The sequence below is a fragment of the Coturnix japonica genome, chromosome 1, assembly GCF_054131305.1.
Source record: "Coturnix japonica strain WE chromosome 1, WE-NBRP24, whole genome shotgun sequence".
NCBI lineage: Eukaryota > Metazoa > Chordata > Aves > Galliformes > Phasianidae > Coturnix > Coturnix japonica.
In genome coordinates, this window is record NC_140663.1 from 73,144,043 (window position 1) to 73,159,587 (window position 15,545).

General features: G+C 49.2%; 1 protein-coding gene across 1 annotated transcript in view; it reads left to right on the forward strand.

Moving 5' to 3' along the window:
• The window catches only part of FSTL1 (follistatin like 1), a 34,517-nt gene extending 19,241 nt beyond the window's left edge, over positions 1 to 15,276 (forward strand). The window contains exons 3-11 of the mRNA XM_015874796.3: positions 4,226 to 4,330; positions 5,472 to 5,601; positions 5,985 to 6,017; positions 6,760 to 6,890; positions 9,100 to 9,218; positions 10,000 to 10,112; positions 11,250 to 11,360; positions 12,895 to 12,992; positions 13,254 to 15,276. Of these exons, the coding sequence (XP_015730282.2) occupies positions 4,226 to 4,330; positions 5,472 to 5,601; positions 5,985 to 6,017; positions 6,760 to 6,890; positions 9,100 to 9,218; positions 10,000 to 10,112; positions 11,250 to 11,360; positions 12,895 to 12,992; positions 13,254 to 13,298 (885 nt within the window). The 3' untranslated portion in view covers positions 13,299 to 15,276. The remainder of the gene's footprint in view (positions 1 to 4,225; positions 4,331 to 5,471; positions 5,602 to 5,984; positions 6,018 to 6,759; positions 6,891 to 9,099; positions 9,219 to 9,999; positions 10,113 to 11,249; positions 11,361 to 12,894; positions 12,993 to 13,253) is intronic.
• Positions 15,277 to 15,545: the final 269 nt, after the last annotated feature.

The window sequence follows — 15,545 nt, forward strand, 5'->3', positions numbered from 1 at the left end:
GAGTTGAGTAAAGCAGGATCAAGGCACGGAGCTGGGAATGAGGATCATCAGAGCATTGTGTCACTGATGGGAGCAAAACTACTGAGGTCTCTTTTGCAAGAAGCCCAAGGCTGCTAGCAAACCTCAGTGCTTTCAGCTCTCCGTGTTCCTCTTGTGATTCCACTTACTGGAAGAGGTGAGGAGGTGCCATAGGGTTGTAAATCCTGACTTGCTCATCTCACTGTTCCCTCTGTTTGGTGCCAAGGTGATAGCTGAGAAATGTGGCAGGTCTGGGTCCTTTTTGGAAATGAATCGCTGTGTACACCATCCCAGTAGCCTCTGAGTGAGGAAATGGAGATGCTGAATGATAAAGGATGGGCTGCCTGTGAAAGAGCTGCAGCCCACCATAGACTTAGGGGCTAAAGGGAGTGTGTGAGGTTGGTTGTATATGGTGTGAACAGCCTCACATTGGGTAGCGAGGGAGGACCATGAAGTGTGAGTGCGCCTCAAAATGGGGCAGAGGGTGTTAGGGCTCTGGTACTAAGCTCTGTGGGCCAGGACTGGAAAGGCACCTTTTTCCTTGGGAAAATGCTGCTGGCAGAGAAAGCTTCTTTCTACTGCTGAGCCCGGGTGTGCTTGGAGAGGGGTGTAGAGGATGGGGTCTGTGCTTCTTAACAGGAGGAGTTAGGAGGCTGCTTAGGTTGGGAAGGCAGGGACAAATGCACCATCCCTGCCTGCCCCAAGGAGCCTGAGCTCCTTCTCCTCTTCTTCCTTCCCTTGACAGCAGAGGCTTCCTCTGCCTGCTCCTAGGTGCTTGTCCTGTATGCTGTCCTCTCCTGATGACATTCAGGAGTTAATGCTGGCCTTGCTTTTGTGGTTTAAGCAAAACAGGATGGAGAATTGTGGTTCTCAGAAGTCCAGCTGTAACAAAACATAGCCTGGCCTTAGGCATTTGGGGTCTAGGAAGGAGGGCTGTGCCCCAGCAAGGACTGTGGCTTGTCTGTCACATTGCAGCACAGTCCTGGCCCCAGACCAGGAAGAGAGGGGATCTGAGCCCCTGCTGTAGGCAGCTTTTGGGCAAATCACCTCCTGCGGTCCTCTTTTCCAGTCTGTCCTGAGAGGACGAGGATGCCACTCTCACCTCACAGCCCCCATCAGATTAACTTAATTAATCTCAACTATATGGGGGCCACAGGCCAAGGGCTGAGGCACCAGGTAATTCGGTCCCTGCTCCAGGAGGGCTGTGTGGATGGGCAGAGGGAGGAGTGCTGTGAGGCAGCGTGGTTTTGGCCTGTTCTGTGTTCAAGGCAGTGACTGCAAAGGGGTTTTTAGGATGAGCAGCGGAGCGAGGCTGCTACAGCGAGAGCGATGCCAGGCACAGCCTCCCTGCCTTCCAGCAGCCATTTTCCAGACTTGTTTGTGACAGAGATTTCCTCTTTCCCAGACTCCTGTGTCATTGTTCCCCTTATGGGGCCTCACCGGTCATTGCCTTGTGATGGAAAATAAGAGGTTGTAGGGGCCAGAGCGCAGACATTCCTTACAGCTTAAAAGGGAAAACAGCCCTTGTACGGAGGAATCCCTGTGAGAGGTGTGCCTGGCTGCTGCTGCTAGCTAGCGGCATCTCGCTGGAAGGGAAATCAGCTGTTTGGCAGATGACTTTGTCCTCTTTATTAGGTTACTCCTTTCTGCAGTTCCTGCCTTCCTCTCCTTACTGGCTTCTGTCTGCTCGTGTGGACGTGGGTGGAAATGTACGCAGTCCTGCTTGTTTCCCATTAGTGAAATTGCAGAGGAATTGCTTTTCTCCCAGATCCCCCAAGAGGCAGAGTGATGCTGGGCTGCTGTCAGTGCCCGCCTGCCCCTCACCTCCAGTGGCTCTCCAATCCATCAGCCACTTTCCGCCTCCACTGATGGAGTGGTTGAAGCCTCTGAGATGACAGGACTCAGCTGTTCCTGTGGCTCTGGGTGACCAGCTTAATGAGAGGGACCCATGATCAGCCCCCGAGGAAGGAGTTCATGAGCTACCCTGTGCTGGCTGACAGATGGGCTGTGCAGAGAGCTGCTAGAGGCTGGGCTTCCTTAGTTCTGCTCCTCACAGAAGGGCTTCGGAACCGCAGGGAGGAGGAGGAGCAGGGTGCCTGAAAGTGTAATGGCTCTGGGCCCCTTTGCATCCAGTGCAGAGCTCATGCTGACACCTTTTCAATAGGTTGTTGTCAGTGTTGGGAACGTGTGTCTGGTTGCAGTCCCCTGAGGAATGCAGCATTGGCCTGGGCTCTGTCTTACAAACTCGACATCTTCTCCTTTCTTCTTTGCCTGATTGCTTTGGGGATTGCCTGTTTTCAGGCCTTCTGAGCTGCCCATGGACGCCTCTGCTGCTCTGAGCTACAGGGAAGGAACCAAGGCCTCCTGGATGCCAGGGAGATGGATGCAGATGGTGTCGCTTTGGGGCCAGGTAGTACAGAGCTTCTGCAGCTTGATGGCAGGTTTCCTTCCAGAGCAGGGCATACAGATCACTCTGCAGCCCTCCACTATCCTAACAGTAATGTTGCCTGTGGGGGTACGTTCAGTGTGGTGTGATACAGCATGGTTCAAAACCCATGCACTGAGATTATCTCTGACGATTGAAAACAAACCTTCCAAGTGAGACTTAAAGCTAGTTTGTGCAGGGTTTCTTCAAGAGCTCTGTAGACGCCCTGAAGCAATAGTCCTAAGAAAGAGAAATGGCAGTGCTTATTGGACTGCTTGTTCATGGCCATCCTAATGCTGGGGATGCTTGCTTGTTTCCTTCTAATCTGTTCCGTTTATGATGCTGCCAGATTTCCGCCCTGTCACACCAGAGTGTTAGAGAACCAAGGGATGCCGCAGGAATCAGGTCAGGTTTGCTCGTTAGTCCCAAATGCGAGCAGTTGGGAGAAATGTGCTTCCAGAGCTAGAAGCACAAATGCCTTCAGGTGACAGACCCTGTGCTCTGTGCTCCCCTCAGTGTACAAGGCACCTACTCTCCCAGCACCTCTGCAAAAGCTGTTTAGCCCAGAGCACGCTTGGGTAATGTGATGGAATGTGCAAACCAAGTTTTTTCTCAACACTTGGCTCTCATTGATTGCTGCAACACATCGTGTTTCTCCCTGCAGCCCCACAACAGCAAGGAGAGAGGTCTTGGCAGTCAGGAGCTGTGGCTGCTGATAGCAGAAAAGCTTTTTGCTCCTGATGAAGTGCCCTCACTCTGTGCCCGCTCCTCTTGTCCTTTACCCTCACTGTCTGGGCTCTTACGGCTCCAACAAGGGGAGCTTTATAGAAAGCCAGCATGGTGTGGTTGGAGAGAGAGATTCTGCTCCTTTTTCATCATCTATTTGCAAAGGTATATGTTGGAGGTATGAAGATAACACAGTGAGCGGAGGTAAAGGATGATTCTCAGATGGGAAGGGGAAAAGTCTTTGTGTATTAGAGGGCAGATGGGGTCAAGCTGTCTCGTTGCTTATTCTACGTTCCTCAGATTTCTGACTCTGATGCCAAACTGTTGTGGGAGGTAGATGGCAGCCCTGAACTGGATGCTTCTAGGTGGGATGAAATAAGAGTCACGAAAGAAATGAACGGCAAAGCATGGATTAAAATCCCAGTCTCCAAGTCAGAACCCCTGGAACCATCTTCTCCTTTAAGAGTCTAAGTAAGAAGAGACCTTAGACTGGTGAAAGGAAATGGTGTTGTTTGACTAGTGCAGGCAAGATAATGGGCTGTGCAGATCTGTGTTGTTCTTTTGTGTCAGGGGCAATATCTGGTGCCCGATGGCAGTTTCTTCCTTCTATTTGGCATTACACATTTCTCCAGGGTCATGTTCACCTTCTTCTTAAATGTCTCAAGCAAAGACATTTCTGCTGCCTGCCCTCCGTGGAGAAAATTGGGAGGCAGCAGCCCTTGCCTCGAAGGCATTACTCCTGCCTTTTGTGCTACCTGCTCTTTTGCTCATGTTCACTCCAGTTCTCCTAGGTGATTTTCCAGGAACGACCTTGAGGAAAGCCTTTATTGCTGGGGCTGTAGCCCCAGCTCCTGTTTCTTCCCCTGCTTATTGTCTGAGCTGTCCATCTTCCAACCATCATGTCTGTCCTGCTCTGTCATCTGTGCATTACCGGCTTGGTGCTGTGTGCTCCAGCATAGGAGCTATGTGTATTATATCTTACAGCTGCATTGAGGGCTGCTGCTGTTGGTTTGGGTGACTCGATGTATTCCTTGTCTCTTTTTTTATGCCTTGCAGGAAGAGCCAAGGAGCAAATCCAAAATCTGTGCCAACGTTTTCTGTGGAGCTGGGCGGGAATGTGCAGTGACGGAGAAGGGAGAGCCGACCTGCCTCTGCATTGAGGTATGGGGACAGAACAGCTCCTACACCTCCCAGCCCTTGGGCTGCACTTCAGTCACTGGGGGGGCATCACAAAGGCTGGTTTGGAGCAGCTGCAAATTCACAGCAGCTCTTCAAACAGCGGGGCCTTTCACTGCATGGTGTGAGGGAAGAGCCCTGCAGCGTGTACATTGTCTGGGACTTGCAGCTGTGCTGCTCCCACAGCCTTTAACAGGCATGGCAGACTTGGCTGGAGGTCTTTTGTTGGGAGAGCCTAGTGGGGTATTGATATCCAGCTGGCTTTGGAGGGCACTGAAGGAGAGACAGCAAGCTCCAAGACAGCTTTCCCTCCCTGGAGGCTTGTTTGAGGAGGTTACAAGCACCCTACTAAAAAATCAGCTTTTGTAAAATGGACATAATTGTGGTGGAGTGCTGTAAGCATGAATAGTTTCCTCCAGCAGGGAGCTGGAGATGATTAGAAAAGCCTTGCCCAGCTGTGAAGACAGGGTCTCCCTGCTCTGCTCCATGCTTTCAAATGGCTCCTGCCTGGCTCCTGGGAATGAGCTCTCTGCTCCTCCCTCCCTCCCAGCCCATAGCTCAGACACAGCCAGCCTGAGCTATGGGAACAGAATTGGTCCCTTAGCAAGCAGGGAGACTGCTGTCAGGACAGGCTTGGCCAGGCAAAATGAGGCAGGAGAAAGAAGCTTGCACCTTGCTTGGTGGCACTGGTGAGCTCTCACTCTGCTGTAGGTTGAGCTGTCTGCTGCTGGCTGGCAACAAGGGCTAAATCCAGAGGCTGAAATGTGGAGCAAAGCCTGTAGAGAGCTGTAACAGAGCTGAGCAAGCAGAAGCACACACCTTGGGACGGACACATTCACTGCACATAGAGCTGCAGCTGTAGGACTGCATTCAGTGTTTACACCAAGTTTTGATTTTTTTTGCTGTGCTCTGCTTCTGAGGTGCTCCTGCTGTGGTGTTGCTGACTGGGAATGGGATGCAGAGAAGCCTTTGAATCTACATGTACAGTCTTATCCATGTGGCTTTTCTTGGGGATGCAGTGGGAGGGTTTGAAAGGTTTTTGGGCTGGGCTGAACCTGGTATGTGCCTGCTCCTTATTGCTGCCTCTGAGGGGCAGTAAAAGCTCTCATCTCTGGCTTTGTCACAGAAATGCAAACCTCACAAGAGGCCTGTGTGTGGTAGCAATGGCAAGACGTACCTGAACCATTGTGAGCTGCACCGAGATGCCTGCCTCACTGGCTCCAAGATCCAAGTGGATTACGATGGCCACTGTAAAGGTAACCCTGTGTCAGGGAGCAGCAAGGATCAGCTACTCTAAAAGGTAGAGAGCTGAGGGCCCTGTATGATAACAAGGCAAGGCAACCTGTCAAACAAGTGCTCACCCATCATATTATGCCTTTGTCCAGCTGTATGCTGGGTATTTTGTGCAGAGGGATACAAATTGGTGAGGTCTCTCCTGAGCCTTCTCCATGCTGAGCAGTTGCAGCCTTCCTCCCCTCATACAGCATTTGCTCCAGTCCCTTCATAATCTCTGTGGTCCTCATGTTTCCAAGAGCTCCCATGTTCCTCTGCTCTTGCCCAAATGGCAGCCAGGATAGAAGGAAGTTCATATTTCTTCATTTTGAATCAGAAATGTCCTCTTCTATCTTTCCTTTAACAGAGAAGAAGTCTGAGAATCCAGCTGCAAGTCCAGGTAAGAAGCCATCTCCTTGTCTCTGGTTGAAATCTGTGTGTATTTGGGAAGAGAACTGGGAACTGTGTGTAAGTGGCACAAGCGCACAGAGATTCCCCCTTGTCTCTTCATTGACCTCTGGACAGGTGTGACAATGCAAATAAGCTGAATGATCTTTCAGTTTTGCTTCTGAATACCACGTTTGTAACTAGCATACAAAACCATACCTGTGACTAGAGAGCTCTGAGAAAAAGCACAACTTGACCCCTTGTGATTTACAGTGGACAAGCCAGGACTGTAAAGAAACAAAACCTCCTGAGATGTTAGGCCTTAAAATTCAGGTTTTGGGAAGAGCATAGGGGAAGGCTCACTCAGTCTGGTCTTCAATGTTGGAGAAGAAGGGGGTTTTGGTACCCGAGGGCTCATAGCTGTGTGCTTGGAATTGAAAAACCCAGGGACACTGATCAGAGCCTGTCCCTCAGTCTGAGATGAGTCAGCTGGCCCTCGGCTCCCCTTACCTCAGGCATCAGGGACTGGAAGGCAGTTTGGCAGGAGTGTCGTTTTCGGGCCTTGCCACATGGTGTCACCCACAGCCCATCCACCGTTCAGCACGTGGCAGCCCTGCTTTGATCTGGCCATGGATCATCTCCAAGAGGCCTGCAGACTGCCATCAGGACTGTCTGCTTGGCTTTTATTTCTGGTAAGCTCTCTGTGGTCTCCCTGCCAACATTGTTCCTCTTATCCTTGCTTTCTCTCCCGACAGTTGTCTGTTACCAGTCGGACAGGGACGAGCTTCGTCGCCGTGTCATCCAGTGGCTGGAAGCAGAAATTATCCCAGACGGCTGGTTTTCCAAGGGCAGCAACTACAGTGAAGTCCTGGACAAGTACTTCAAGGCAAGTGGAGCCGGCTGCTTCTTGACCTGTCGCTGTAAGCAGCAGCACTGCCATGAAAGAAGCTGCAGTATTGAGATGCTCCTGATGAGACAGGAGCCAGAGAGGCCTGCTGTGTCCTACGGTGTGCTGTCTGCAGCAGCTACTGACAGAACCACTTGCACATGACCTGGGGCATCTCTGTCTCCTGTTCGATGTGTCTCAAGAAAAAGATCGTGGATAGTCCCAGTATTCCATGGTAGGGGAGAAAAGAACTGGTCTTAGAAGGCAAAGGACTGACAGAAGAGGAAAGATAGATGAGCAATACAGATACAAGGAGCAGGGAGCTGTGGCAGAGCTACTGATCCTTTGTTCCTGACAGCCCCGAGGCCATGTTGAGGTGGAAACAGGGGGTGCTTGGTGGAATATGTGCCTGTGTGGAGCGTGGCCCACTTGTGGCAGAGAGCTGGTGGTTTCCTGTTGCTCTGCAGGGAGATGGAACTGCCTGTGACCCCCCTGCAATAATTCTTCCCTGTCAACCTCACCCTATCCCCACCCCTTTTATAACCCATAGATCACACGCTTCTGCCATGCTCCTGCCGCATGCACTGCTGCCTCCCTCCCCCTCACACCCGGCTCCTGATAAAGACTTCAAAGCATTCAAGATGGAGCTGGAGGAGCAGGTGGGGAAAGGGGGAGAGTGTTTAAATCATAAGCTGTTGACAGTAAGAGATTAATGGTGCCTGACAGGAGTTAACGCTGCAAGCAAATTTGCCATGGCAATGGCACCCCCTGGTGAGGTAGAGGAGCCAGTCCCCGCACTACGGAGAGCATCTTCGCCTTTGTAGCCATTAATTCTACCTCTTCTGTGGAAACTCACTTGAAACCACTGCTTCAGGAACCCTGCGGGTGTCTGCCAGCACCCTGGCATGCCCTCACACACACGCTGTCCCCAGCCTCTATCACAGGGGACCTGCTCAGGCCACAGGGTTTGTCTAAACACGAGCAGGCAGTAAACGCTGGAGGCTAGGAGGAGGGGAAAGTTTTCCCTTTTCTCCTTGACCAGAGGAGCTTGCAGATGTGGCGTGTAGCTCTCTCCCTTCTGGAAGCGTGCCTTGTGTGAGTCACTGGGATGTGGGTCAAACACTAGGCAGACCTTGAAGAACCCTGCATTAGAGATTAGACCAATATTGAGAAGCTGCTGTGTTTTAGCGTGTCTCTTGGGGATCAGGTAAATGCATACCGTTCTCTTGAAAGCCAAGAAAACTAGCTTACCCCAGTTTGGGTCAAGAGAGCTGTGGCCACTTTCAAAAGAAATAGGGAGAAAGACTTCGACATCTCGTAGAAGCTGAAATATATTAGCGAGGCATTTTTACACAGGCTACAGCACAGGCAGATATTTTCCTAGCCCTGCATACTTCTGAACCAGAGATAGCAGCAGGCAGCATTTGAGCATTCCTGGAAGCCCTGCTCAGGGAGGCACAGTGACCTGCCCTGAGTCACACGGCAGAGGCTGACCAGCATCTTGTGCAGCAATCTGCCTGCAGGATTCATTTTCCCTTCACTGCAATGCAGCTGTCTCTGAGGGGGCCCAGCAGTTCCTGCTGCGTGCCCTGCGCTCTGATATGACATCTCCAAATGGGGAGGCAGAATACAATTACTGCAGTGGGAGTACAGCCAGGACATTGGGGCTAAAAATCCTGCTTGTCAGTGCCAGGAGTCCTGTCGGGACCCTGTGAAGCTGGTGGCAAGGTGTTTAGCTGTTGCATTAAATTGTTCCTTCTTGGGGATCAGCAGAAAATTGCTTCCTGTGATTTTCCCTTTTGTCACTGTCACAGTCCATACACAGCTTTGGATTTACACATATTGGAAAGCTGACACCTTCTTGAGCACAACTGGTCTGCTTTAAAGCAGGAGGTATATAAGAAAGCTGTGAGCTGGCTGGAACAAAGAGAAGGAATGGGGTTAGAGCCATAAATCAAGCAACAGGAGGTGAATGAGAGGCAGTGTAGCTTACCAGCGAGCTGGAAGCTAGAGCCAGGTCTCCCAGTTCTGATGCTAGTGTGGATATGTTGTTTTTCTCCGAGCCTCTGTTCTTTGTGAAAAACAGGGATGATACAACCTGCTTCATTAGTGCTTCAGAAATGCTAATTACCTGTGGAAAAGCAATGAGGAAGGGGTACTTCGAGTTAGCAGATGAGACCCTCTCACGTCTTCCCATCTTTCCCTACAGAACTTTGATGATGGCGATTCTCGCCTGGACTCCACCGAATTCCTGAAGTTTGTGGAGCAGAACGAGACTGCTGTCAACATCACAACCTACGTGGACCAGGAGACCAACAAGCTGCTCAGGTAGGCAGTGTCAGGATGCCAGAAGGAGAGGAACCAGATGTGGTACAAAGGGGGGGATGAAAAAAACAGCCATGGAAAATAGCAGTTAGAAAAACAGAACCAGCAAACATAACTGTGTATGAAAGGGCTTCTCACTTAATTAGACACGAATGCCACCAAAAGGAGCAGTCCCACCCTTAGCCTTCAGGTTGGGCCATACATTCCAACTCTCTTTTGCATTGGATCTAATAGTTTTGAAGCCAGGAGGTTAAGCTGAATGACAGAAAATTTGTCTTGTTTATTTCCTAGAGATTTAACTTTCCAGTGCACCATGCTTGCCTCTTACTCAATAGCTAGATCCGGTGCCAGGAAGATGGTGGGAGAACACAGCTCATGGGGAGCCTGTAATTAGAACTGGTGCAGCCATCACATGAAATCATAGCTTAAAAGGTTTCCCTTTTTCTGTGCCCCTGTGTGCAAGACAATGACTGCTTGTGGTTGAAGTGTGTTTGCATCTGTACTTGTGTGACAGCGTGTAGGTGTCAGCAAGGTGCTATTCCTGCTGCCTGATTTGTTCTGAATACCAACCCCTGCACACCTCAGCCTTCCTCCAGCCAGGAGAATGGCGTCTGTTTTTCTTCTGTTTACATCAGGGAGGTTTTCTTACAGAAGACATTTGTTCCTGGCATCTCAGAACCTTCCTAGTTGTTACTAGTTTAACTCATCTGTACTCTGAAGCCAGTAGAGGAAGGAATGACTTGGTACAGCCCTGTGCGGAACATGCCTCTGTGTTTCCTTTCAGGGGACTCTGCGTAGATGCCCTCATCGAGCTGTCAGATGAAAATGCTGACTGGAAGCTCAGCTTCAATGAATTTCTCAAGTGCCTCAGCCCATCCTTCAACCCACCAGAGAAAAGTAGGAATTCCTCACTTGTATTGGGGAACTAGTGGGTTCCTGGTAAGGGAACATTCCCATTCCCAGAGTTAATGTTGATATGTGCCCTGCCTGCTATCCCACAGCACCCCTTGTTCTCCCATTCCTATGTTGTCAAACGTACTGCTATTCCTGTTGCAGAGCTCCCAGAGCTCATGTGATTAAAAAGGTTTGTATTTTAGAAGCAGGGACGTAGGTCAAATGGATAAGGTATGCTTTGATCGTCAAGGCCTGTATTTAACAGCATGGATATAAATCATTTGAAGAGTTAATGTCTGGATAACTTAGAAGAGTTGGACCAGGACGAAGTCCTGCTATGCTCTGCCTTTCACACAGAAACCCTCCCTGATGAGCGTCTCAAAGTTCGCTATCCTTCCAAATCCTGCTCAGTGTTACGTGGAAGCAGCTTAGCATTCTGCTGACCAGGCATGCCAAGCCATTCATCTAATCATCTCCTCAGGGGGTGTTTTCACCTGCTGGTCCAAAGGTGCTGGATTTACATCCACTACAGTGACACCGACCCGTGCTTCCTAGGGGATATTTAGTAGGAAGCCAGAGATGACATTTCTGTCTCTGAGGGCATGGTTTTCACTGAACCACCACAATTAAGTGCTTTGAGGGTTATGGTTGTATGGTTTTATAACAGAGAAGAAATGTGAGCTAAAATGAGAAAGCTTTTCCTTTTTCCTTTCTTTCTCAGGGCTACAGCAAACACATACACCCTTTCCCCAGCTCCTCCCATGTTGGATTTGTTTCAGAGTAACCAAAACTTTCACTTTGGGTGTTCTCTTCTGTGTATAGCAGATCAGGACAGTTAAGTAAACCCAGTATCAAGATCTCATTTGGGACCGAGAACTTGACTTGTGTGCTTTTGAAGAAACAAAGCAAAGCGCATGACTTTCCCTAATAATTATTTTGGAGCTAATTTCACACACCAAATTCAACGTGAATATTTCTGTCCTAGTGGTCCAGCTGAAACCTTTGGTGGACTGGTGGCCTCTTCCAAGGGCATAACCCCAACTTCTCTTTGAGAGTGAGATTGTGTCTCCTCTCTCACATTATCTCCTGAATCTGTAGGGTTACTGTTGTAACTATTGTCCCTGTTCTGTGCCTTTCTAGAGTGTGCCCTGGAAGACGAGACCTATGAGGATGGAGCAGAGACCCAGGTGGAGTGCAACCGCTGTGTCTGTGCCTGTGGAAACTGGGTGTGCACTGCAATGACGTGTGAAGGTCTGTATGCTCTCCAGAGGATGACTGTATTTGGTTTTGTGCAAAAGGAGTTTTATTTTCTAGCTTTTGAGGGGCTCGCTCATGTTCTTTATTACCTTCTCTGTTGGTGGGTTCTCGCTCCAAGATGGCCAGACCCAAGTTGGTTCTGTTCTAGAGATCAGAAAGTGTGTAACTGAATTGGGAACAGTGGTGCTGGGCTTTGTAGGTTGAGTTTAATATGAAAATTCAGCAATGGATATTCCAAAGCAGAGCTGCTTTGCATCCTGCTGGCTCAGGGCAAACACAAGCCAAATAGGTCCCTGTCTGTTACCTTACATGTGGGTGTGAGCTGGACACTTGTATTCTATATGTATTTATATTTATAGTATCTGTAAAACAGGAATCCTGCCTGAGGAGAACCTAAATGAGACTTAATCCACTGCTGGCAGCAAAGTGCTTTAGCTTCTTGCATTAAGAACTGTAAAGCAGAACAAAGGCGACATAGATGAAGGGAGGTAGTGTTCATAGTGAGGCAGGGTTGCTGGTCTATCTGTTCTTCCCCTGGAGGGCTATTTTTAAAAATACACAGTAAAGTTCACCATCTCAGCACTGTGCTGCATTTTTCTGGCCTTCTTCTCCAGAAACCAGAGTTTAGCATGAGCTTAGTTTTCAGTGCTGAGCAGGAGCTGTCAGCAGCACCTTCAGATCTATAACCAGCCAGAGTCCTGTAGCTTGGGCAGAGGGGGAGAGAGGGAAACAGCAACAGGTTTGTGTGTGCAGTGTTTCTTTCATGTCTGTCAGTCTGCAGTGCAAAGCTTTGGGATTCCCTCAGCTTGGACTTGGCTACTGCAGCAGGAATTCACCTCAGAAAAGATAACTGTTATACTTCATAGAGCTGCCTGTGGAGCTGTGAGTGGTTAAGCAATCAAATGAGAGACTCTTTTTGCTGCCTGCCCAGAAACAATCTTCAAAGCTGCAACCCAGTGTTGATGCCTACCTGACTCACTGCATCCATGGCTGAAGCACACAGTAGAACAGCAATTCTTCCACTTTCTGCCCGTGTCAGAGTAGTAGAAGGTCCAGAGGTTATTGTTAGACAGATAATTAAACCAAAGAATCAGATCAGATACACCAGCAAGATGCATCTCCACTAAGCAAAGTTACCTCTTCATTAGGCACCACTCTACTTGCATAGCACTGAGCTTCTTTCTATGTATTCCCTTCAAGAAGCCAAAATGTTTGAGTTTATTATAGGTGCTACTTTTTAAATAACAGGGGAGGAGAGCAGAGTGCAGCCTCTTTCTTATCACATTGTTATCATAGTGTAGGTCAATAGGGGGACAGTCTGGAAGCCCAGGTTCTGAAGTCCAAGGCAGCCACACACCTATTTTCTTTCAAAGACCTGGCCAGACCATGCAAAGCCTCATTAAGCTTGAGGTGTGCTATGGCCTGAGACGTACTCCTGCCGGTCTGCTTCTTTCTGTTTTCTATGGTTCTGTCCATGAAATCTGCATCCCCCATTTGTGATAAAACTGAACTCCATTGCTATTTGCAGGGAAGAATGAGAAGATGACTGCTCACAGACAGCAACCTGGTCAAGACTTGACTGAGGAGGAGCTAGCTAGATATGTTCAGGAGCTGCAGAAACATCAGGTTAGTATAAGGCTGGGAAGATCAGTCTGCTTACAGAAAGTCTCTCCTTGTCTGAGGTGCTCCCTCTGCTTCTGCCACTTGGAGGCTTCTGTTAGATGGAGGAGCTCGGTAAGAGAGATCTTAGTTGTCTGAGGGGAGAGATACAAGTGTGGGGCTTTGAGGAATGAAACTGTTGTCACTGCTCATGGATGGACCGGAGATGTCAAGGCACTGCCAAACCGTGTAAGTGCAAAGCTTTACTTTTGTGCTTTCTTTCTATAGGAGACAGCTGAGAAGAACAAGAAGATGAACACCAAGGAGATGTAAGGGGCCTCCACATCGGAGGAGCCCAGGAGGATGGGCCCAACCTGCTGCTCTGTCCTCCAGTGCTGATCTCAGTATGCACAAGTGTCTGCTACAGTTGCCCAGTCACAGATATTTACATTGTATAGCGATGGGTTATTTGTTTTGTAATACACAGAGAATGGGGCCAGGAAAGGGGAGCAGAGCCCACCAGGTCAGGGAGCTTTGTTGCTGGGGCCTTGGAAGTCTTCAGGGAAACTACAGCAGCCCCTGGGACCCTTCCCCAGGGCAGCAGTGGTTTCTCCCAGGAGCTTATGGGGATTTCTTGTTCCCCTAGATCTGGGGAAAGGATGGAGGTCAGTGCTGGATATGAGGGAGTCTTCAATTCACAGCTGTCAGCACCAGCACAGGCCTGGCAGTTTTTCAGCCGAGCATGTGTGCTGCTGCAGGGCATAATGAGGCAAGGGCATTGCCTCGCTTACCTTCCTCTTTGGTTTGAGCTCCTCAAAGCTGGTCAGCCTCATGTGACACCTGGAAGTGATGGTGCCATGCTGCTGGCAGGAGCCCAGCACATTCCTCCTTGCTTTCCACCAGTCTGTCCCCAGCAGCTCCTCCAGTACATTGTGGGCTACAAAACAACACAGTCCCTTTTGACCTCATCTCACTCTTACTCTCCTCGCCCCCTCCTTAAAGGTGCTATCATATTTTTTCTTATCACATTCACATGCCGACTCCCCCCCCCCCTTTTTTTTTTTGTTTTTTCTTTGTTTTGTTTTGTTTTTTATTACTTTATTTCCTATGTTAGTAATACAGCGTTTGTATGTTTCGTAGCTCTAGGTCTTTCAAGAAAACCCAGCCTGTGGGTTTTTGTTATTGACAGTGCTGTAATGCCCCGTGCACAGTTTCTATCACACTGCATTCAGTCACCACAAGCAAACAACTTGTGAGCCCTCCACTACAGGGTATTTCTTACTTGAGGATTGCAGCGTCCCTCAGTGAACAAAGAGGCAGGGCTGGATGTAATGAGTTCTACTAGACACAGGTTGACACTGCAGCTCTCTCTGACTTTTGCTCCTAGCACTGATCGTGTGCTCAGAGTGTTGAATTGCCCAGAGGGACATGCTAGGTTGTCCAGAAACAGAGGGACGTGGCATCCCATTAGTAGGTTAACTACATAGAAAACTGTTCAGTTGAAGTTTGAGCTGTTAGCCATCATCCTGGGTTTTCCATCTCCCTCTGGGATAAGGCAGCAGCATTCATTTTTAATTGCAGATGTGTGTTCAGAGTCAGGGCTAGAACCCTTCTTGCTGACACAATTTTCAGCATCTCTGATCAGACCTTATTTTTAATACCCTTTGCGGGTCATTTCCAAGTATCTTGTTTCTCAGAGCATTGGTTCTAGTTAAAAATGAAAAGCTGTTTTGTTGACAGTGACCTCTCTAGCCTCATGCACCAGCTGATTTTCTCCTGCAGTTGTCCAGTGTATTTCCTATACTTACACCTAAGCATCCTCTGTCCACATTCCCTTCATGTCCCTGCTGTGCATCCCAAGCAGTGGCACGTCTCTGAATCAAGAGGATTGCTGTGACTTCTGTCTTCCTGTTTCTGAACAACAAATTGTTGCCAGGTGTCTTGCAGTCCATAGTGCTTACTCAAGTGAAAGTCAGCCTGCATCAGCAGAAGCATGTTCTGCTTGAAAGAAGATCAGCAGAGCTCGAGTCTCCACCTTCCCTTGTCGGCACGATACTTCCCTTGAAGAAGAAGACTGAGCTGGTGCCTTGCAAGCATAGGAAAAGACATTAGACATCTCCTAGCTCCTCCCCTAGATTGAGGCAAAGCAGCATCATGTGCTGGTTCTGGAGTCAGAGGAACATAGTTAATAAATGTTTTGCTTTATTCTGCCCCAACTCTGAAGGGTAGTTGGTGCCTCCCAGCTCTCTTCCTTGCAGCTTGGATCATTGAAGTGCCTTAAAAAAAAACAAACACAACAGCTTGCCTTAAAGGCTTTCCCTGGATGGGAAGAACATCTTATTGTCCAGGCAGGAAGATTTCCAACTGGGAGAAGCAAAGCATGGTGCAGGAAGGAGAGACTTACCCATGCAGAAGGGCTTCTGTAGGCTTCATTCTCCAGTCCCCTTCCTGCGCATGTTGCAGTGTGTGAGGATGGCTGCTGGGGTAGGCTGTGGAGTTGGATGTTAGCACTCAAGATTCAGAGCTTGCACTTGGGCTGAGGCCAGGGGTTGGGCTGCTCTAACAAGCCATGTACCATAT